This window comes from Loxodonta africana, chromosome 7, assembly GCF_030014295.1.
Source record: "Loxodonta africana isolate mLoxAfr1 chromosome 7, mLoxAfr1.hap2, whole genome shotgun sequence".
NCBI lineage: Eukaryota > Metazoa > Chordata > Mammalia > Proboscidea > Elephantidae > Loxodonta > Loxodonta africana.
Genome location: NC_087348.1, coordinates 72,066,619 through 72,090,900, shown reverse-complemented (window position 1 = coordinate 72,090,900; position 24,282 = coordinate 72,066,619). Strand labels below are relative to the sequence as shown.

General features: G+C 44.5%; 1 protein-coding gene across 1 annotated transcript in view; it reads right to left on the bottom strand.

The window, feature by feature from the left end:
- Positions 1–329: 329 nt before the first annotated feature.
- GALNT18 (polypeptide N-acetylgalactosaminyltransferase 18) overlaps positions 330–24,282 on the bottom strand; it is a 396,475-nt gene continuing 372,522 nt past the window's right edge. Inside the window, exons 10-11 of the mRNA XM_003412001.3 lie at positions 17,785–17,949; positions 330–964 (exon numbers count right to left, since the gene is read on the bottom strand). Coding sequence (XP_003412049.1) covers positions 818–964; positions 17,785–17,949 — 312 coding nt within the window. The 3' untranslated portion in view covers positions 330–817. The remainder of the gene's footprint in view (positions 965–17,784; positions 17,950–24,282) is intronic.

The window sequence follows — 24,282 nt, the reverse complement described above, 5'->3', positions numbered from 1 at the left end:
ATGTGAAAAAATGTGAAATTGTTCAGTACAGATGATCCGGTATTACCTTGCCTAGTGGATAATCCACCCCTGCTAACTGGCCTCAGCAATGGGCTGGGTATTTGCTGCAGGTGAGTGTCGCTGCTGAGGGGCTGATCAGCGGACAGCTTTGGGAGGTAAGGTGATGTGGAGACATCAGGAGAAGACAGTGTAGCCTGAAGCCCAGCCGACGCTGCTTCAGTGGCCAGTGAACAGTCCTTATTTCTCCAGAAATGAAGAACTGAGGCTGCCTTACAGAGGACGAACCTCTCTGGGAGAGGCAAATGCAGCCTTCCCTTGGAGGTGGGGACTGAGGTCATGTGGCCCCTTTGCCAGCCTTGAGCTTCACAAAGTAAGCTGACAGCTTGCACACAAGCTCCCACAGTGTGCAGGGGATTAGAAGTCTTTCTCAAGGATGTGAAGCAGGAAGGGCAAACCGGGACACATCTTTGGCTATAAGAACTCCCAAGTTCAGAGGAGCCAGGCATCAATCTCCACAGAGCACCAAATTACCACAAAAGCCCTTTTCTTAATCAATAGTATTTTATTGTCAGTTATAAATATTTTCCACTTGTCCCCTATTTACAGTTGCAAAATAGTTTATGATATGACACCCTTACCTACCATTCAGCATCTTTCTATAAATTCCATGAAAATTGAATAGGAAATAAAAAGCTCTTTTAGGGGCCCACTGAGCTGGCTTCCTCAGACTCCAAACAACCCCACAAGACAGCAGGCAGCATTGCAGCAGGTGCTACACAGTAGCAAAGGGGCGGGTGGGACGTGGCTCCTGGGGGGGTCAGGACGCCAGGCTCCGCAGGATGTTGGTGATGCTCCAGTGCTGGCCCGAACACTTCTGCAGCACCAGCTGGAAGCCAAACTCCATGTCGCTGTTCTCCTGCAGCTCCAGACAGCGCTTGGACTTGCGGTTCTGGATGGGGCCTCCCTAGGAGCCAGGGCAGACAGCAGGGTCAGAGGCAATGTAGGAAGATTTGGGGAGCCTCAGGCCTAGAGGCTGGTAGGGCTGGAATCATTTGTGTGGTCAGGTGCCTGGGACCCAGTGAGGCTATGACAGATCTGTGAAACCTCAGGCCCTCTTGTCTCTGACGTGTTGGTCTCCTTTCTAAGAACATACACTTCAGTTCTCTTCACAACACACCTGTTCTTTGCTAGGACAAAGACCTCTATCTGGCTCAGATGTGGCATGCTGGTTTGCTTTTACAGCTCTTATCCCGGGGGGCAGGCCCTCCTCTGAAAAGCCTCATTCCATGATCAACCTCAACTTGAGCATCATCAGAGGCCCAGGGCCACGTGCTTTTGGGCCCAGGCTCAGTGGCCCAAATGACATAGTCCAGGAGCCTGGGTTTGGTTCAGGTCAGCACTATGACTCCAGAGACCCAGTTCTCATAACTCTACAGAAAACTGGCAGTATCTCCTAAGCTGAAGTACATACACATCCTTATGAGCCAATCGTTCCTCTCAGAGGTGTATACATACCTAGCAGAGATATGTGCACTGAAGACATGAACTTGAATTCTATTTGAAACATCATTTGTAAAAGCTCTAACCTGGAGAAAACCCAAACCTCCATCAATAATAGAATGAATAAATAACTTGTTTATTCATTATTCATATGATGGAACACTAGACAGGAATGAAAACAAACTAGAGCTATGCTCAAAAAGGATGATTCTCAAAACATAAGGTTAGCAAAAGAAGGCACACACACACTGTTCTCTCTCTCTATATATTCTATTTATATAAACTTCCAAAATAGGCAAAATAAACCTGTGGTGACCTCTGGGGAGAAGGGAGTGGGAAATGATTGGCGGGAGGCAAGAGGGTGCTGGCAGGTTGCTACTTCTTGACTTGGGTTTTGGTTGCATAGACATTTACTTGTTTTTAATCATTGAATGGAGCATTTACGTTTAGTGCATGTTACTGTATGTGTGTTAGTCTTCAACTAAAAAAAAAAAGCAAAAAGTCTAGCTCCCTCAAAAGGGGTGAAGAATGCAGAGAATGGGGAAGCTGAATGGCAAAGGGGGGTGAGGAGTGTGTGCACATGCATCATTGGAGCTGGAATTCCCAGTTTCTGGTGTGTAGAAGACAGCCCAACACACCAGGACCTCTTTAGAAGTGTTCGAGTAAATAAAGCAGGGCCCCTCCCCCTGCACCCCTAACCCAGCACCTCTCCAGACAACAGCAGTGACTCACTGCATCCAGCAGCAGAGAGACAACAGAACAGATGGGAAGCTGAAATAGCTAGCTCATCAGGGAACCAGAGAGAAACTCGAAGACTCAGAGTGGCTGTTGGATGAGGGCTCGGAGGGACCCAGGAATCCCCATGTTGGAAGAGACCTTGAAGGCCAACCCTCTCCCTCTCATCTACAGGCTGAATGGCCTCTACATCTCAGCCGTGGGGCCATTCTGCTTGGCCACTTCTAGAGTTGAAGAACTCTTCTGAACAAGCACTTTCTTGCCCTGAGCTGTTCCACCTTTGGAATAGTCTTCCCCCATTGAACTAAAATCCTTGTCTTGGGGGCATCCACAAGGGGTCCTTCCACACTTGGGTCTGCTCCTGCTTCTCTACTCCTTCCCCTCCAATAGAGCAAGGTGATGGCCATGTCCCCCCAGGTCCATGCTTTTCCAGGTTAAACCTCCCAGTTCCTTCCACTACCACTCCTGGGACAATTCTGTATCCTTTTGCCATCCAGGTTGCCTTCCTTTGGACAAGCTCCAGCTATTCTGTGTCACTCAGAACTGACCACAGAGCAGGGGACCACCACTCATTTACACTGGACAGTAGGCTCCTTCCACATAGCCTGGTATTTTGGTGGCCACACCATGCTTCTGAACCATTCTGGGATAACTGTGGAGGACAGTCTTAAGTTGTCCTCTCAGATGCTGTGGTTCACTTTGGGTGTCCATCCTGTCCCTCAAGGGCTGGACCTCTGGACTCATAGGCATTCCTTGTGACACTCCAAGTCTGCCCTGGATTTCTATAGCTTCCGTCTAAAACTTTGCAACCTCCAAGTCTGAGCACATCTGTCACCCACACCCAGGCTGCAGCAAGTCCCTGGTGCTTCTTTAGGAGGCCTTCCCCAATACATACATACATACATATAACCAAAACCAAACCTGTTGCCACTGAGTTGATTCCAACTCACAGCAACCCTATAGGACAGAGTAGAACTGCCCCATGTGGTTTCCATTTGAACTGCTGACCTTTCCATTAGCAGCCATAGCTCTTAACCACTACGTCACCAGGGTTTCCACATATATACACGTAGATGTATATATACTACAGCTTGGCAGTATGTCCTACCCCACATTCTTGGGAGTAGAGCTCAGGCAGGGTGGGTCTGAAACCAGCCCAGGTTTCTAATTCACGAGGGCTTCAAAGGAGTCTGTGGGTGGTGCAAGTGGTTAACTGAGAGGTTGGAGGTTCGAACCCACTCAGATGTGCCTTAGAAGACAGGCCTGGCAATCTGCTTCTGAGGGTCACAGCCATGAAAGAACTTATGGAGCACAGTTCTACTCTGCAACACATGGGGCACCCTGAGTTGGTTTGGTTTGCTAGCATTTCAGGCAGTGACATACAAAGGGAAGTGTGCTGAACTGGACTCTGAAGACCTGGCTTCTTTTTTGGGTATCAGTGGTGCGGCCTTGAGAAAGCCACTCCAAAAAGAAGCCCACAGCCACCAGAAGAAAGGAAATAAAGATCAGAGCAGAAATAAATGAAATACAGAATACAAATAGAGAATAGAATAGAAAAACAATTGAAAGAATCAACAAAACCAAAAGTTGGTTCTTTGAAAGGATCGATAAAATCAACAAACTACTGGCCAAAATGACAAAAGAAAAACAGGAAAGGATACAAATAACCCAAATAAGAAATGAAATGGGAGACATTATGATAGGCCAAACTGAAATAAAAAGGACCATAACTGTATTATGAAAAACTATAATCCAACAAATTTTAAAACCTAGAGGATATGGACAAATTTATAGAAACACACTACCTAACACAAGATGTTGTTGAGAATCTGAACAGACCCATAACAAGAGATTGAAAACGTAATAAAAAAATATTCCCAACAACAAAAAAGCCCTTGCCCGGATGGCTTTACTGGAGAATTCTACTAAACATTCAGAGAAGAGCTTATACCAGTACTACTTAAAATATTTCAGAACATAGAAAAAGGAAGCAATACTTCCAAATTCATTCTATGAAGCCAGCATAACCCTGATACCAAAACCAGGCAAGGACACCACAAAAAAAAGAAAATTACAGACCAATATCTCTAATGAATATAGATGCAAAAATTTTAAACAAAACTCTAGCTAATAGAATTCAGCACCATATCAAAAAAATAATACACTATGACCAATAGGATTCATACTAGTTATGCAAGGATGGTTTAACATTTAGAAAATCAATCAACATAATCCACCACATAAATAAAAACAAAAAAGAATCACATGATTATCTCATTTGACACAGAAAAGGCATTTAACAAAGTCCAACACCCATTCCTGATAAAAACTCTCAATAAAATAGGTATAGAAGGAAAATTTCTCAACATAATAAAGGGCACCTATGCAAAACCAGTGGCCAATATAATTCTTAATGGAGGGAGGCTGAAAACATTCCCCTTGAGAACAGGAAAGAGACAAGGATGCCCTTTATCACCACTCCTATTTAACATTGTGTTGGAAGTCCTAGCGAGAGCAATAAGGCAAGAAGCAGAAATAAAGGGCATCCAAATTGGTAATGAAGTTAAATTGTCCCTATTTGCAGATGGTATGATATTATACATAGAAAACCCAAAAGACTCCATGAGAAAATTACTGGAACTAATAGAAAGGTTCAGCAGAGTAGCAGGGTACAAAATAAACTACGAAAATCAGTTGGATTCCCATACACCAATAAAGAGAAAAATGAAAAAGAAATCAGGAAAACAATACCATTTATAATAGCCCCTAAAAAAATAAAATACTTGGAAATGAGTCTAACCAGGGATGTAAAAGACCTGTACAGAAGAAACTACAAAACACTAGTGCAAGAAACCAAAAGAGATCTATGTAAATGGAAAAACATACCATGCTCGTGGATAGGTAGACTCAACATTGTGAAAATGACAATTCTACCCAAAGTGATTTACAAATACAATGCAATCCTGATCCAAATACCAACGGCATTCTTTAAAGAGATGGAAGAATTTATCATTAAGTTTATATGGAAAGGTAAGAAGCCCCCAGATAAGTAAAACACAATGAAGAAGAATAAAGTAGGAGGACTCAAACTACCTCACCTCAGAACCTACTATACAGTAGTCAAAACAGCCTGTACTGGTAGAATGACAGATACATTGACCAATGGAACAGAACTGAGAACCCAGATATATATTCATCCACATATGGTCATCTGATCTTTGACAAGGGCCCAAAGTCCACCAAATGGGGAAAAGACAGTCTTTTTAACAAATGGTGCTGGCAAAACTGGATGTCCATCTGCACAAAAATGAAACAGGACCCTTACACCATATACAAAAACTAAAAATGGATCAAAGACCTAAATATAAAAAAACCCCATGAAGTTCATAGAAGAAAAAATAGGTTGAATGCTACAGGCCCTAATACATGGCATTAACAGGATACAAACCACAACCACCAACACACAAGCTCCAGAGGATAAGCTAGATAACTGGAATCTTCTAAAAATTAAACACTTATCAAAAGACTTCATTGAAAGAGTAAAAAGAGAACCTACAGGCTGGGAAAAAAATTTTGGCTATTACAAATCAGACAAAGGTCCAATCTCTAAAATCTACAAGAAAATTCAACACCTGTACAGCAAAAAGACAAATAATCCAATTAAAATATGGGCAAAGGAAATGGACACTTCACCAAAGAAGACATTCAAGTGACCAAAAGACACATGAGGAAATGCTCATGATCTCTAGCCATTACAGAAACGCAAATCGAAACCACAATGAGATACCATCTCACCCTGGCATTACTGGCATGAATCAATAAAACAGGAAATAACAAATGTTGGAGAGGCTGCAGGGAGATGGGAACTCTTATGCACTGCTGGTTGGAATGCAAAATGATACAACCATTCTGGAAAACAATATGGTTTTCTTAGAAAGCTAGAAATAGAAATACCATATGATCCAGCAATCCCAACCCTAGGAATATATCCTAGAGAAATAAGAGTCATCACACAGACAGAAATATGCACACACATGTTCACTGCAGCACTGTTCACAATAGCAAAAAGATGGAAACAACCTAGATGCCCATCAACAGATGAATGGATAAATAAACTGTGGTACATGCACACGAATGGAGTATTACACAACGATAAAGAGCAACGATAAATTTGTGAAGCATCTCATAACATAGATGAATCTGGAGGGCATTATGCTGAGTGAAATAAGTCAATCACAAAAGGACAAATGTTGTATGAGACCACTACTGTAAATACTCTAATGGCTAGAGATCATGAAAAGGTTTACAGACAAAAAGAAAAAAATTGATGGTTACAAGGGAGGGGTGGGGTGGGGAAGGAAAAACACTTAATGGACAATAGATAAATAGAAACTTTGGTGAAGGGTAAGATTACACAATACTTGGGAAGCCAGCACAACCTGTACAAGGCAAGGTCATGGTAGATCCATATACATATCCAAACTCCCTGAGGGTCCAAGTTGCTGGGCTGAGGGCTGTGGGGACCATGACCCTGGGGAATATCTAGCTCAGCTGGCATAATATAGTTTATAAAGAGTATGTTCTACATACTACTTTGGTGAGTAGCATTTGGGGTCTTAAAAGCCTATGAGTGGCCATCTAGGATATTCCACTAGTCTCACCACTTTGGGAGCAAGGAAGAATGAAGAAAACTAAAGACACAAGGGAAAGATTAGTCCAAAGGATTAATGGACCACATCTACCACGGCCTCCACCAGACTGAGTCCAGAACAATGAGATGGTGCCTGGCTACCACCAATGACTGCTCTGACAGGGATCACAATAGAGGGTCCTGGACAGAGCTTATGTAGAAAAAGTTCTAACTCAAAAAGAAAGGCCAGACTTGCTGGCCTGACAGAGACTGGAGAAATCCTGAAAATATGGCCCCTGGCCACCCTTTTACATCAGTAATAAGGTCACTCCTGAGGTTCACCCTTTAGTCAAAGATTGAACAGGCCCATGGAACAAATCAAGACTAAAGGGGTGCACCAGCCCTGGGGTAGGGACTGGAAGTCAGGAGGGAACAGGAAAGCTGGTAATAGGGAACTCAGAGTTGAGAAGGGAGAGTGTTGACATGTGCTGGGGTTGTTAACCAATGTCATAGAACAATGTGTGTACTAACTCTTTGATGAGAAACTAGTTTGTTCCGTAAACGTTCATCTCAAGTTCAATAAAAAAAGAAAGCCTCTCCACTCTTCTGGTTGCATTGTCTGGAGGTCCAGCTGATAATTTCTGTCCTGATTACTGGGAAGATGAGCAGAAGGATGATGGGAAGTCCCTTTCTGCTATAAAACAACAAACAGATATGGGGCTGCATGATTCAGAGGATCAGGTCCGGGGCTTCAGCAAAAAATGCATGATAAACAGAAAGGGGGGCCAGACAAAGCACCTGCACCCACTCCCCTGAAGATTCTGACTGCCCAGCATATTCTCATGGGCCAGACCAACCTTGCAGGCTTAGAATGCTGCTTCACAGACCCCTGAAGCTTGGAGAAACTTGTCCAAAGGCAGAGGAGACTGTAGACCCCTCCTTTCCTGCCAGCCACAAGAGACATTCTAAGCCTGATGTGTTCTTCCCCTTGGGGGGCACGTTACCAAGGGCTGAGAGGGGGAGATGGGAGCAGAGGTCTCTGAAAAGTAAAATCTTCCTTCAGAGACTCAAATCTGACATTTCCCAGGCCCTACCCTGGCCCCGCCATGCCCTCAGCACCCTAGAGACAAGAAATGTGGTGACCTTGGGGCAGAAACAGCCAGTGTGGCCTCCTGGAAGGGCGGGAGTGGGGTTGGGGTGGGGCGGGAAATGGAGTGAACCAAGAGTGGGATTTCTGCAGGGGCGGGTGACTCAATGGGAGTATTTGGGCCTGTCAAAAAAGGGTGAAGGACAGCACCTTCCCTGGAGGCTCAGAGAAGAAAGCCTTCTAGAATAGGGCTGTAAGGCCACCCTGGGGCTCTGCGGAGCTGAGCCTGGCATGCTCCTTGGGATACATCTGGGGTGTGGAGAGAGGAGCCAGTCCATCCTTTGGTGCTGGAGCCAGCATGGACCACTTGCACTGTCCCCATCCTGTCTTCTCAGACCTCCACCCCTCTCAAGGAACAAGCTGCATGCTGTCCCTCTCTCTAAGCAAAACCCACTCACCAAAATTGCAAAGAAGCCCCTTCAGGTGAGTTCAGCACCCTTGGGAGAAGAAGGCTGGTGTTATCACTATCTGGTACCTCTACCTGAAGGCTCTGCACCTGAGATAGAAATAGTAACCAAACCCAAGAAAACCAAACCAGTTGCCGTCAAGTTGATTCTGACTCATGGTGACCCCATGTGTGGAGAGTAGAACAGTACTCCATAGGGTTTTCAGAAGCAGGTCATCAGGACTTTCTTCCAACTCCCTTTTGGGTGGGTTTGAACCACCAAGTTTTTGGTTAGCAGTTGAGAGTGCTTACCCATTTGTGCCACTGGGGGATACCCAAAAATAGTAACAGCTAGCACTTATTTATCATTAACAAAAACAAAAACTTGTTGCCATCAAGTGGATTCTGACTCACAGCTACCCTACAGGATAGAGTAGAACTGCCCCATAGGGTTTCCAAGGAGCGGCTGTTGGATTCAAAATGCCATTTTTTGGTTAGCAGCTGAGCTCTTAACCTTCACCATACACCTAGCGCTCTTCTCACGTACTCCTTACAGCATCCCTGTAAGGTGTTGACTATAATTATCCCCATTTTATATAATTGGAGACTGAGGCTTACAGAGATTGGGAGACTCACCCAGGGTCACATGGCCAGTAAGGTCTGCCCCCTTTACTGGAAGGAAGCAGGGATAGATGTTAGAAGGCTCTCGTACTAACACCCAGGGTCAGACAGCAGCCTCGAGGCCAGTCCCATGGCTCTGGGGTGCTGGGGTTTGATGCAGAGCTCCCCAGCCGGCCACTCCCTCAGTAGGATGCCCAGTTGCTTGGTTTACCAGTCCAGCCATCCAAATGATTTGTGTAATACTTTACAACTACAGATCTGGAAACACACAATACTTTTAATTAAAAGAATTTAAATAAGGTCAATTAAACCTGGCAGGAGAGAAGCCGCAGCGCACAGAGAGCTTAATTGGAATGGAAACCAAATTAAATATGGAAACAGCATTAAAAAAAAAAATCGAAAGCTGAACGTATAGAATTAAGAAGGCTAATAATAAGTCCTAGAGCTGGTTCCCAGCCCCAGCCTAATTCCTTTTTCTTCTGGGCCTCTCTGGAGGAGACTGGAAAGGGCATGAGAGGCAGTGTGAGTTGGAGTGAAGGACACAGAACTCCAGTTCCAGCCTCGGCTTCTGGCCGGCACTGGCCGTGGGAACCTGGCAAGGTGGCTGACCCACTCTTCGGGTCAGTAGATAAGTAGATAAGTAGATCTGGGTGGGACCCGAAAATTGGACTTTTTAAGTTCCCAGGTGCTGCTGCTGCTGGTGGTGGTCCAACTACCACACTTTGAGGACCACAGGACTAGGCATATTTAAATAAACCATCACTCCCTTTCAGGAGAGGTTTGGGCCTGGCTCACGGCTTACTCTCTCCACCCCAAGGTGGCCAATCTGGAGCATCTAGGCTGAGGACAGGCTGGTCTCACTTTTGCAGTCAAGGTGTTCACGAGGCACTTGTGCGTGTCCTGAATCCTGTATTTCCAAGACATCTCTGCTTATTTCAGAGTTCTATTCCACTTTCGTTTCTAATTAATTTTCCACGGGTAACTGGCCCAGTGCGTCTTTGGCTTTAAGCATAGTGGGCTAGGGAGTTTCCAGGTTAAGTAGTTAATGATTAATAATCAAATGCTTCAAAGCATGGGTAGGATGTTAGTGCTATTTAAAGAAACCCTGAGATTAAGTATTTTGTCAAGAGATCTGTTTTATGAATATTCAACACTCAGATTATTCAATAAATACTTTGGTGTTTTCTTAAAGGAGACAAACCTGTACCTGAGTGACATTCAGCCAGGGATTTGCTGTGAAGGGCCACAGGAAGGAAGGTGGACAATGGCAACGGTAAGTGCAAAAAGACAGGTGGATGGGTGGTTGCGGAGACAACAAGATGGCTTGAGGGAGTTCGCTGTGGAGGCTGGAATCTAGGCAGCTGATACATACCTGGGACTGGCTTCGTAGGGAGATCTCAGCCCCAAACTCCCATTGCAAATAATCTGCTGGCTTTCCAGCAGCACAGCAAAGGCACCGTCGTATGGTGGTTAAAAGCTTAGACCCACAGAGCCAGAATTCCCGGGTCAAACTTGGACAAATTAACCTTTTCGTGCCTCAGTTTTCTCATCTATAAAATGGGAATAATTACAGTGACTACCTAATAGGGCTATCATGGGGATTAAGTGAGCTCATACAGGCAATCCTCAGTTTATGAACAACTCATACTTGCCCTTTAATGTTATGTAAATTTGCCCTCACTTTGAATTGATCGAACCAACTCCTACTCACAACAAATTCTTCATCACAGTCACCTACACTTGCTGTACCTGCAGGTTTTAAATCATTGAACAGACTTTGAGCTTTTTCTTGCACTAAAGCAAGGCTAAATAAGAACTGTGTGCACCTGTTCTGCATTCCCGACAAATTCTTAAAGACACAGGAACAGATCTCGTTTGTAACCCGGTGAATGCCTGTATTTATAAAGCACTTAGAATAGTGCCTGGCACATAGTAAGCACCATATAAATTTTTGAAAAATAAAATTTAAAACCTCAGCCAGGCCTGGGTGGTGGGGAGCTGAGCCATCCCTCTGGCCCTGGATCTCTGGGGGGTGAGGGGTTTGCAGGAGTGCTGACTCTCCCTGAATCCATAAACTAAAAATAAGTAAGAAAACATTCAGGGCCTAAACAGCTTTGTTGGTCCCTCAAAGCTGGACAGTTCTATACTTGCACCTTCATATGACATGGACATGAAAAGCTATTTTATGCCACAGCCATAATGAAATGCCTGATTATAGTCTTTTCTTTTCAGTACAAAAGGTTCTCGAAGTTGGACTTCCTGATAGCTCTTGGGGATTGCAGTGGGAGACAGTCAGTCAATGACTCCTCCTCCTCACATGTTGGAAACTTCTTCGGTAGAATGAGCAATGCTCCCTGGGAAATGTGCTCTGCAAATGGTTTCTTTTTTGAGAGGCTTACTCATCTTGCATCAGATTATCAAATTAGACCCCACGTATCACAGCCAACTGTCTGTGCTCAGCTCTTCTCTGGTCAGTCTCCCTACACTCTTGAAAATCTCTTCCGACATTAGCAGATATCTCTGTTTTATCCTCCATGTTCTCCATTTGGAAAATGCATAAATGCTGTACTGCAAATAAGGGCAAGCACAGGGATCTGAGGTGTGGGGATTGCTCTCCAGTGGGAATGTTTCTTGGGTGCCCTTGACCTCCCAGCTGGGCCTTGCAAATGTCTACGAAAGAGCCCCAACTGCTGAGGGGAGAGAGCACACACACCTGCCTCAGAGACTGGGGCAGTGTGAAATACATTCTGAATACCCTAGCGTTTCACAGAAGCCTCCTGTTTTTAAAAAATATCCATACAAATTTGCACTCCACCCCATAGTATATGCATATTTGTTTTAATATAAAAATACATCCATTCCTGCAAAAATTCGAAGTTGTAAGAAGTGCTGTGTTCACCCTGTAACTTTGTGTACCAGAGTAGGACAAGCTACTAACCTACAGGTGTTCACTGGAGTAGAACTAGGGATCTTCCAGCCAAGCAGGGCACCTTGACTACCGCCTTGAAATGTGTTTGAAACTCTGTAGTATGATTATTTTGTTTTCAATGTGTCATTTTGGGCAAGTATGCATATGTGTGGGGCCCTCTTGGCACAGTGGTTAAGTGGCTGCTAACCAAAAGGTCAGCAGTTCAGATCCACCAGCCACTCCCCGGAAACCCTATGGGGCAGTTTTACTCTGTCCTATAGGGTCAATATGGTCAGAATCAACTCCACAGCAATGGGTTTGGTTTTTTGGTATGTATATGTTTGAGTACGGTCATTAAGGGTAGGGTTTTGTCTTTTGATCTCCCCACAAACCCAGCTGAAGACCTGGCCCCCAAGAGGTGTTCATCTAATGTTTGTGTTTTTTTTTTAAAAAAACTCCTTCATTCAATCGATAGCATGTTAGGTGTCTCTATCTCAGGCTTTATGGTAGGTGCTGAAGATACCAAAAGTGTAAGACCTGTGTCCTGCCCTACAATCTATTTATTGATTGTGGGAGAAGAGCATGGGGTGAAATAACAGGTAAACAATTCCATGAAGTGTCATAAAGATTACCATCATATCAGGAGTTCAGCTCATTTTCAAATTCATGGTGCTTTGCATGAAAGCAGGCCCAGTGGGACTTCTGTGTAGAAAAAGCCCTTCTTGGAGATTTGGTGTCTATCTTCAGAAACTTAAAATTACAGAATTTAGGGGTGGTAAGCCCTTAAATGCACCCAGTCTAACTCCATTCAGAACTCTAGTGCCTTCCCCCGGGCTCGCTCCCTCCCGGGACAACTCTGTGTGAGAGCTGCTGTATAAATTGTCCCAATTTTCCAACTGCTGGTCCTCCCTCAGAGCTACATAGGACACGCCTGCTCTCCCTTGCACAGGGCAGCCCTTCAGACATTGGAAGGGAGAGTTCAGACCTTCCTGAGGTCTTTCGCATCTTAAACAGGCCCCATTCTTCAACCATGCAGTCAAACATACAGACAGACTTTAAGAAACGTTGGGCCTTGGAGAACACACATCATAACAGCCCTCCAGAGGCAAGAATCCCTTCAATAGCACCTTTGAAGACAGAACTCCAGTGATTTCTTAATGAGGGTGTGGGGTTGGGGGGCCATTACCACCAAGAGACATTTCACTCTTTTGCTTGGCAGGTTTCTTGCCACAAAATTCCTCTCTGCGGTGATCTGATCTCTGCTTCCTCCTTCTCTCTCACATTGGCCCAGGGATCATTGGCCAAATGCCTCTTCCACTAACACTGCATCACCAAATCCCAGAATCCTCCAAATCTCAGTTTGAGGGGTACTCTTGGAAGCTTGAATGATATATACTTAATGCAGATGAATTTATAATTCCCCGAAAGTGGTCAGTTTAGGGAATTCTTTAATCCTAGAGGAGTCACAGGCTAGGAAAATCATCAAAGAAAACAACTACTACTTCTAATATCGGTGGTAAAATTTCATCATGTGTTGATGTGGGAAACGTGGGCTGTTTAGCAGGGCTTTGAACCCCTTCCTTCCAGTTGGAACCCCTTCTGAGAATTTGTATTTCCACCCCAGATACTGAATCAATCTACATTTTAAACAAAATCCCCAGGTGATTCTTGTGTATAATAAATTTTGAGAACCACTGCTCTACTAGTGGTTCTCAGAATTGGTCTCTAGCCAGCAGCATGAGCTTGTTAGAACTTGAGAGAAATGCAAATTCTCAGCAGATGTTCTAATCAGAAGAAGCCCAGTTAGAAGCCCTACTGTTTAGAGATGGATATATTGCTTGAGGGGTCAATTCTGGCCTCCTATCAACTGTTCTTTGTGCCCAGTCACCCAAGCCTGAGCCTGGGAGTGGCTCTAGATTAATAACCCTCCCTCATGACTACCCCCCATTTAATCATCACTAAATCCAACAGACTCTGTTGAAATGTCTCTCAAACCCTCTTTCCCCCCATGCACCCGTGGCAACCAAATTCTCAACTCTCACCTGGGCTATGTTATAGCCTCCTATCTCCAGTCTCTTTCCCTTCAGCCCACCCAGTATACTTCTGACCCTATCATGGCAATCCAATGCTGAAGAGCCTCCCCTAGTTCCTCCCTGCTTCTAAGGTAAAGTCCAATATCCTCGGCATGGCTTTCAAGGACCACCATCATCTGACCTCAACTGTAGTCTTTAAGTTTTACCTCCACATATCCCCTTGCAAACTCTAAATTTCACCCACACCAAACAATGGATTCATATTCCTCAAACATGCCTTTGGCCAGGCTGAGCCTCTACCTGGGATGCTCTTTTCTCTTCCTACGGTGGGAACTATCTCTGCAATCCAGATCAAACAGTCTCACGTGTGAAGTGCCCTTGAGTTCAGCAGATAGAATCAGTCACCCCGGGTTCACAGAACACTCTACACGCCTCTGTTTCTGTTCTCGTCATTCAGTTTAGCTGTGTGTTTACATGCCCTGAGCAACCTGACAGCAGAAGTCGTTTCTGATTCATGTCTGCATCCCTCCTGCCCAACCCCTGTGCTCAATAAATGTTTGATGAACAACTGAAGGAATGAATGTTCATCATTGGAAGATTGCTCATCACAGCCCTGTACATCAGCGTTGCCAAAAGACGTTTTCATCAAATGTGGCTTCTTGGTGTCAGTGTCTAACACTGTCCTGGTTCAGCCTGAAGCATCAGAAATTCAGAGGTACTTGCAGGTATTAGAGAAAAGGCATTTTACTTGTTAAGCAGAAAGCCAGGGTATGAGATGGAACACTGAGATATTCAAATACCTAGCTTCTTTGTAGGAGAACCTGGGAGACTTGCACAAGATTATTTGGAAATTAATTCAGCTTGAGTGTCTGTGGAGCTTAAATGCAGTCCTCAGGAGAGCAAGTAAATAAATAATGCATAATGTGAAACTGGAAAGGAGACTTGAAACACCCAGTAGAAGCTCCTTTCAGCCCAACTTCTGTGCCACAGCATTCTAGTTGGTAGGATCCCCATGTAATTTGCAATGATTGAAACCTGTTGCAAAAAAAATTAGCCTAAGCACAAGACTTAAATCATACAAGAGGTTTCTGGCTTCCTCTTGCCTCGTCAACAGCAGCTCCTAACAAATGAGGACTTGGGGACAGATTCCAGGTTGCTTTTTTTTTCATAAATACTGATCATTTTTCATTAGGTGAAAATTTCACATAATTTTAAAATAGCAAGTGAGATTGGCTGCTCTGGGTGTGCAAAGTAGGAATTTAAAAGTATTATTTCTAAACAGTTCCTTTTGGTAGAATGATCAAACATGTGGCTGCCTAAAGACTACGGGACTTTTAATTAGAAATACACTAAAATGGCCGAAAGTGACCCTGTCTTCAGGGCTCCAAACACCAGCACTGATGTGCTTTGTGGGTTGCCCATGTCAGTTCAAGCAGGAAGTGCGTGGGGCTGCCTGTTCAAGGCCATCAGCTGAGATGAGGAAAGGATGGAGCTGGATTTTGGGCTGTCATTGTATAGAGGACATCCATTCTAGGGGGATGTCAAATGGATCCTAGCTGAAAGCAGAGAAGACCAGAAAGATGTTTACCTGTGTTTTATTGACTACGCTAAGGCATTCAACTGTGTGGGTCATAATAAATTATGGATAACATTGGGAAGAATGGGAATTCCAGAACATGTAATCGTGCTCATGAGGAATCTGTACATGGATCAAGAGACAGTCATTCAAATAGAACAAGGGGATACTACATGGTTTAAAGTCAGGAAAGGTGTGGGTGAGGGTTGTATCATTTCACCATACCTATTCAATCTGTATGCTAAGCAAAAAATCCAAGAAGCTGGACTATATGAAGAAGAATGGGGTGCCAGGATTGGAGGAAGACTTATTAACAATCTGTGATATGCAGATGACACAACCTTGACTTGCTGAAAGTGAAGGGGACTTGAAACACTTACTGATGAAGATCAAAGACCACAGCCTTCAGTATGGATTACACCTCAATATAAAGAAAACAAAATCCTCACAACTGGACCAATAAGCAACGTCAGGATAAACGGGGAAAAGATTGAGGTTGCCAAAGATTTCATTTAACTTGGATCCACAATCAACACCCATGGAAGCAGCAGTCAAGAAATCAAAAGATGCACTGCATTGGGAAAATCTGCTGCAAAAGACCTCTTTAAAGTGTTGAAAAGCAAAGATGTCACTTTGAGGACTAAGGTGTGCCTGACCCAAGCCATGGTGTTTTCATTCGGCTCATATGCATATGAATAAGGAAGACTGAAGAAGCATTGATGCCTTTGAATTGTGTTGGTAAAGAATATTGAATATATCATGGACTGCCAGAGGAATGAACAAATCTGTCTTGGAAGAAGTATAACCAGAATGCTTCGTGGAAGCAAGGATGGAGAGGCTACGTCTCACGTAATTTGGACATGCTGTAGGAGGGATCGGTTCCTGGAGAAGGATAACATGCTTGGTAAGATAGAGGGTCATCGAAAAAGAAGAAGACCCTCAAGGAAATGGACTGACACAGTGGCTACAGCAATGGGCTCTAGCAAAAATTATGAGGATGATGCAGGACCGGGCAGTGTTTCACTCTGTTGCACACAGGGTCGCTATGAGACAGAACCAACTTGACGGCACTTAACAACAACAGTTATCTCCCCTGCCCGTTAGGGATGGACAGATAAGATGGGAAGGGTGGAGAGGGACAGTCATGGGACATCAAGGCATATAGACCTGGAAAGGAGATGGAACCAAGTCATACCAGTCCCAAGACCTCAAGCATGTGTCTAAAGAATGTATGTGAGGCTGGGATGCAAGCAGATGTGCCTTGTGGGTCTAGAATGTGGAAGCAGCCTGGGCTTTGGCAGCCAGCCCTGTTCAAATCCCAGCTCTATCATTCTTCTGGGGCTGTGTGATCTCAGCCAGGAGACTTAGTCTCAGTTTCTCATCTTTGAGGCGGTTGCTGTGCTTATCAAACCAAACTACACAAAGCTGGACACAGAGGCTGAGGCCTGGGCCAGCCAGCACAGACAGACAGTGCTAGTTGCATAGTGAATAATAGTTCCATAGTCACTAGGGTGGGGACTGCCCGTCACAAAATGGCCACCAAGACACTTCCCTGTAAGAAAACCTCATCCCCTAGAGTGACTCCATACTGGGAGGAAGGCAGAAGGGCTCACAGACCAGAGACAATCCAGCCCCAGCTCTGGCTGGGAGATGGAGGGCTTCATCCTGTGAGAAGGAGCTTATATGGAAGAAATGTAAGAGTCTAGAGTTAAAGAAAGGTACCCTGGTGGTGCAATGGTTAAGTACTTGGCTATTAACCAAAAGGCTGGTGGTTCGAACCCACCTAGCAGCTCCGCAGAAGAAATGTCCTGGTGATCTGTTCTCATAAAGATTACAGCCTAAGACACCCTATGGAGCAGTTCTATTCTGTCATATTGGGTCACCATGAGTTGTAATTGACTTGATGGCACAAAACAACGTCAAAGAGGTCTGAGTTTAGCTCCCAGCCCTACCACTTACGGTATATGTGGTTTCTCCCTCTGAACCTTAGTTTTCTTATATCTAAAAATTAAATAAAATAATAAAAAAATAATTATAGTGTCCTCCCTCAGAGCTAGTATCAGGAGGCAACAAGCTAATGCACTTGAAACCCTGGCATAGAGTAGGTGCTCAGTAAATACCTGGAAATTGGCCTGGAGTCACAGCCTCACTCCTGCCTCCTTCTCTCCCCTCTACCCCTCCCCAGCCCCTGCAGCTGCTCTCCCTGTTTTCCTGTCCTGTTGCTGTGCCTGGGGCTCTGGGGCTGTTACCTGAGAGAACTGCCAGTGAAGCTTCATTCTCTTGGCTTTGGCGTAGCTGCACTCGATGAGCCGTGGCCGACTGTTGACATCTACGAGGCACCGATTGTCATCGTCATCGACCGTGGGGCTCAGGATGCCTACATGGATCTGCTGACTGCTTGTGTAGTACACATTCTGGGAGTCAAGGGAGGGAGGAAGAGAGAGAGAAGGAGGTGAACGTCAAGTGCCAGGGAGATGAGGCAGGTGAATGGTGATTCTCACCAGTAAGCTGACAAAGAGATCACAATTAGGTAGACTCCGGATTCAAATTGTTTTTCTATCGCAGCCAACAGCAAGAAAAAAAAAAAAAAAACAACAACAACCCTCTTACACTGATCCAGCATATAACCTGATCCACATGTACAACTGCAACAAAATAATCAAGAAATAAAACATCCTTACCATATCCAGTGCACTCTGATCTATTCCATTCCATTCCATTCCTTCATTGAAGAAACAACATGGACACAGCCTTATAAATTGATTTCATGACTCACACTGTTTGAATTCATCTATTCACAGATTCATTGACTTGCTTCCTACCTCCATAAATATTCTGTGCCAGGACAATGTGCTGATGCAATATATACAGAGCAAAAAGACCAAGACCATGCCTTTAGGAGATCAGTCTTGGGGGATGGTAGATTTTAAGACATAATTTCCACCCACACTAAGACTGTGTAGAGCAGGAGCTGGAAAACTTTTTCTTCAAGGGCCGGTTGAAAAATATTTTTGGCTTTGTGGGCCATACAGTCTCAGTCAACTTAATTCTGCCATTGTAGCACAAACACAGACATGAGCAATACAAAAACAAATGACCGTATTCCAATAACACTATTTATAAAAACAGGTGGTAGTCCTTCGGGCCATACTTTGCTGACACTGGTCTAGAGTAATGATATGTGATCCTTGGCCTTCAAAGTTATCAGTAACTTCCCTCAACCCTGAACAGTGATTGCCAGCAGGGGCTCTGTATGGGAAGCCATAGGTCTCTCTGAGATCTTTTCCTTGTTTTACTAAAGGAATGAACGCATCCCCCTATAATTAGGTCACATGGGTGAATCAAGATGCCACATTTTTCTTTTGGCTAGATTTCAGGATGGTCCCTCTTATTATCTTGATCTATTCAAAAATTCTCACTGGAAAATATTTTCAATTAAATAAAAATGGTAAGATGAACTGTTTCTTGCTTTAGTAAAAAGGGCAGTTGACAAGAACTTTTTTTTTTATCGAATTTTAGATGAAGGTTTACAGGACACACTAGTTTCCCATCAAACAGTTAGTACACATATTGTTGTATGACATTGGTTAACAACCCCACGACAGGTCAACACTCTCCCTTCTCAACCCTGGGTTCCCTATTACCAGCTTTCCTGTTCCCTCCTACCACCCCAGCCCCTTTAGTCATGTTTTGTTCCATGAGCCTGTTCAGTCTTTGGCTAAAGGGTGAACCTCAGGAGTGGCCTCATTACTGAGCTGAAAGGTTGTCTGGGGTCGACAAGAACTTTTGAGGCACTGGTGCCTGGCATCAAAGGGACTGTGACAGGGAGAAGGGCGGTGCAGGCTAGGGGGTAAGTAAGGGGTTGTCCTTCATGGACATGTTCTTCCTGACCCTTGGAAGTCTCTCTAGGCATCCAGAGAGGGTGGAGGGCTAGGCAGGGTCACCCCCCAGACATAGAAGAGGGCTTACGTGAATGTTATATATTTCTTACAACAGTTGAAAAAAAGAAAGTAAAACAAAACCTGACCAGTACTCCTCAAAACTGTCATGTTCATCAAAAACAAGGAAACGTTAAGAAGCTGTCACAGCCAAGAGGAATCTAAGGAGACATGATGACTAAATGTAATGTGGTATCCTGAATGGGATCTTGGAACAGGAAAAGGACATTAGGGAAATAGTGTGGAAATCTGAACAAGTATATACTTCTTTAATAAAAATGTATCAATATTGGTTCACTAGTTATAAAAATATATCATACAAATGCAAGATATAGATACTGGGTGTGGAGTATATGTGAATTCTCTGTACTATCTTTTCAATTTTTCTGTAAATTAAAACTGTTCTAAAATAAAAACTTTCCTAAAAAAAAAAAAAGAACAGGGCCTTAGGCCAGTGTATTGGTCAAGACCCCAACAGGAAACAGATGGTTCACTCAAGTTAGGGAGGAGGGTATAATGAAGGCACAGTTTTCAAAGGTGTGAGTAGGGTGTAAGGAAACCACACTACAGTACCTGGGGGTAGTAACATGGAGCTGTTATTACTCCTAGGCCCAAAGAGATGGGGGGAGGGGAGGGAGAAGCTACCAGAACCTGAAGAGAAAAGTCACATACAGAGGGCTGCCTTGAGAGGAGTGGTGACCTTCAGTTGAATGGCATGGCCAGCCCAAGGCAACCCCTCAGGGAGGATGGTGGCGATGGTGAATGTGGTAGCGGTGAATAATCTCCTCAGCCTCATTCTCCCTTCCCACTCCCATCATTTGCTGGGTCGGTCCATTGGCAGAAGCCAGAGGACACAGGAGCCCAATGAGACATTCCATACAGTCAGCCTCCCAGGGTGGAAAAGAATGGAAAGTGTGTCTGGAGGGGGAAAGGAAGACACTCGTTACAGTAGGATCTGCTCTCTAAGGTAATCTTACAAGTTATCAGGTTTGGTGAATCCATGAAAATAGGCATCAAAGTTACAAAGGCAGCTGATTCTTCCCATCAGAGAGGTGAAAGGTCATAGTGACCAAAGTTCTTCCCTGCTGACCAGAGGCCAAACGTGGAATGTGCAGCTTTGATGGGAAGTCTAGCCCAAGCACAAAGGCAAGGAGAGCCCATTCAAAACCTACATTGGGTAAGAGTTAGGCTTCTAATCGGAACCTTAAGGCCATCCCCTTGTGTGGCCTGAATTTCCAGCTCACCACCAAGGAAAGCTGATGACCAGCTGTGGCTTCCAGTTTATTGGAGTTAAGAGAGAATTTGAAGACTGGTAGGATTTAGGAAATTAAACAGCCAGGTAGTTAGGCATCTCATCCATCCATCCAACCAAAAATTAATCTCTAAGTTGGGTTCTGGGGATACAGAGATGAGAAAGTCATGGTCCCTTATCTTGGAGGAGACAGTAGCCAAGTTGGGGAGCCCAAAATATCAGGAAATAATGGCCCTAATCATATTAATATAAGAACTGTCCCTATATCTTCCATGTACCTATCTTGATTCTTGCTATTTTAAAACTGAAATGAAAACTCACCACCTCCAGGAAGCCTTCCCTATATATGCAGAAGCATGGAGTCCCAGGCTGCCTCCCAGGCCTCTCTCCAAAATGTGCATACCTGTTCATACCCTTGAGTTGAATGCACCATAATCTCTCCTCAGGACAGAGTGTAGTTCTTAGTTACCTCTGTATCAGTACCCAGATTTCCTGAGGCTCAGGAGCGTGGGGCTGCAAGGCAAGGAGAGCTAGTGGGCCAGACACTCCCACTCCTCCCTTCTTCCCTGTCATCCAGGTCTGACTCTTGTCTCCAGGGCAGACTCCACAGGCACAAGCAACCACCCAGGTAATAGCTGAAATCAGCTTTATCCACTTAGCTTCTCTGAAGTGCTTGGGGGAGATGCTCTGAGAGACTTGTGAGCACTTGCTATCTGGTACAGCTGTCACCAAAGCTGTTTATTGCTCCAGAGTCCGGGAAAATCATAATAGGGACAGACAGTTGTTTGTTATTTAAAAAGCAAACAACAAAGTGTATCTTGAGTAGCGTGACCGTGAAGCCAGCAGATCACAGAGAGAGATTCGCCAAAGAGGATCCTCTCAAATTGTCACTTGGACATCTCAGAAGCCCCGCTGGCAGTGGAGTGAATCAATAAAAGGCCTGAACACAAAAATGGGAAACAGTTTTATACAAGATGCCCCAGTTTTACTGCCTGCAGGCCCGTAAGCACCAGCTAAGCTTTCTTTTTGCTAAGAAGCCCCGCTGGGCACAGTCTGAATCATTGCACTGACTTCTCTCATTCAATTCATTCATTCACTCTGCAAAAGATAACGCGTATAGAGCCTACCAGACATGAAGTGAGGCACTGGGTATATAGCGAGAAACAAGATATGGTCCCTGTCCTCAAGGAGCTCTCTATTTAATGGAAGAAAAGTCATGTAAAAAAAACGAAAAATCACTCAAGACTGTACAACACTAAAAGTGAACCCTAATACAAATTATGGACTTTAAGCTAATAATAATATATAATATAATAATATTGGTTCGTCAGTTGGAACAAATGCAGCACAGGGTACAAGATGTTAATAACAAGAGAAACTGTGTGTAGAGGTGGAGCGGATAGATAGGTACTCTCTGTAGTTTCTGCACAGTTTCTTTGTAAACTTAAAACTGCTCTAAAAAATAAAGCCTATTAAAAAAGTAACACTCATTACATAATAGGGCAGTTTCACTTCTGTTTCTGACCTTTCTAGCCACAAGAAAATGTCACCCGGACCCTAACAATGAGAAATAATCTACAAAATAATTTTTTGGGAAGCTAATCATTTTTTGGAAGCCCTGGTGGTGCAGTGGTTAAGCGTTCCGCTGCCAATCAAAAGGCTGGCAGTACGAATCCACCAGCCACTCCTTAAAAACTCTACAGGGCAGTTCTGCTCTGTCCTATGGGGTGGCTAGGAGTCGGAATCAACCTGATTGGCAGTGGGTTTGGTTTTGTTTTGGTATCAGAATGTTGAAGTCCCAAGGTAACCAGGTAAACTGAAGTCTAAAGGGTAATAAGCCCCGCTGAGGAGAGACAGGATGCGTAAGCGTTTTGACCTTTGGCAAAGCTTGAGAAGAAGAGGCAGTTGCCATAAAAGCAGGTAAAAGACAGTTGAAATTTTAATGAATTCTTAAAGGCTGAATGTGGGCTAGTGTGGCTTTAGAATCTCTGGGAGCCCCCAACATAGGGGGTAGACTGTATCCGCTTGCCAGCTTCTTTCCACAGGCCTCCACTGGGTGCTCGTGAGAAAGACTAGGGGTAGGACAAGAGGGCCCCTCAGTGATGCAAGTTGTGCAGGGTCTGCCTGTGTTTGAGGGTGGAGCAGGGGTATCTAAAGAAGCCCATCTATGTCCCAGGCCCTCTGTGTAAAAAAGGTGGTGATTAGTTCCATTAAGATGACAGACATGACATCTGCCTTCTCCCCAGATCCTTCTCTGATATAGTGGAGGATGTCTACCACTGGGGGAGGGGTGAAAAACCCCACTAACCCTGGTCCCTGCCCTGATACTAGGCAAAGGCTGGTTTCTACTGGGGAGGGGAAGAAAACCCACTACCCTACCACACTGACACTAAGCAAAAGCCACTTGTTACTTGGTGGTGGTGGTGGTGGTGGGGGGACAGAAAATCTACTCTTGCTCACTGATACAAGGCAGGGTTCAGATGCCCTGAAGGGGTAGAGGGGCAGGAACCTGCCTATGCTCTAGGCCCCCCGCTCCTAATTAGAAGGCAGAAGTTATTTGCAAATGGGGGAGAGGAAACCCCACTCTGAGGTTCAGGCACATAGCACCTGGCTGAGGCTGAGCCTGGAGCAGAAAGAACCAAAGAACACATCCCCTCTATGAACCTTGCACTGAGTAACAGGCAATAGGAGTTTGCTGATGAGGAAGGGTTAAGAGTGTAGACACAGAACCCATAGGACACTGGTATGCAGAGTCTGTTAAAGGCTGAGGTTGGAGCAGAAACACTGAGACAAACTTTCCGGCATTCTAGACTTCACACTAAGCACAAGGTAGCTACAATTCACCACTGGAAGAATTTGAAGCCCAGGGTGCACTGAAGGTAACTATAACACCAATAAAACCCACATCCAGCTAAATGACAGACTAGAGTGATTCAAACCCCCACACTAATGGCCTGAGAGAAGAAGAGGTGTGCCCTTCCCCTGGGAGTAAATTTACCTCAGTCTCTCCTGTTCTTTTACACACATTGGATGGCATTAAATCAAAAATTACAAGATACATAAACAAGGGAGAAAAAAGAAAAAAATGATCCATTGTCAAGAAATAAAATAGTCATCAGAACCAGACTCTGAAGCATGGGGTGCTAGAGCTGCACGGGGCATTGGTGCTGATATGACTGTAGATGGTTTAATGTGGCCAACCCAGGGTTGGGGTGGGCAATGGAGAGCAGTGGGATTAGAGAACAGAGAAGGGGTCAATCCATGAAGGACCGTTCAGGCCATGTTTGAGCTTTAGACAAAGGGGAACTTGGAAAACTTAAGGGAGAAATGACTTAGAATAGTAGTTTTAAATGAGGGCAATTTTGCCCACCAAGGGTAGTTGGCAATGTCTAGAGACATTTTTAGTGGTCATGACTGGTGGAGAGGGAGGAGGAATACTACTGGCATCTAGTGGGTAGAGTTTAGGGATGCTTCTCAGCATCTTACAGTGCATACAACAGCCCCCCATGACAAAAGATTATCCAGCTCAAAATATCAATAGTGTCACTATTGAGAAA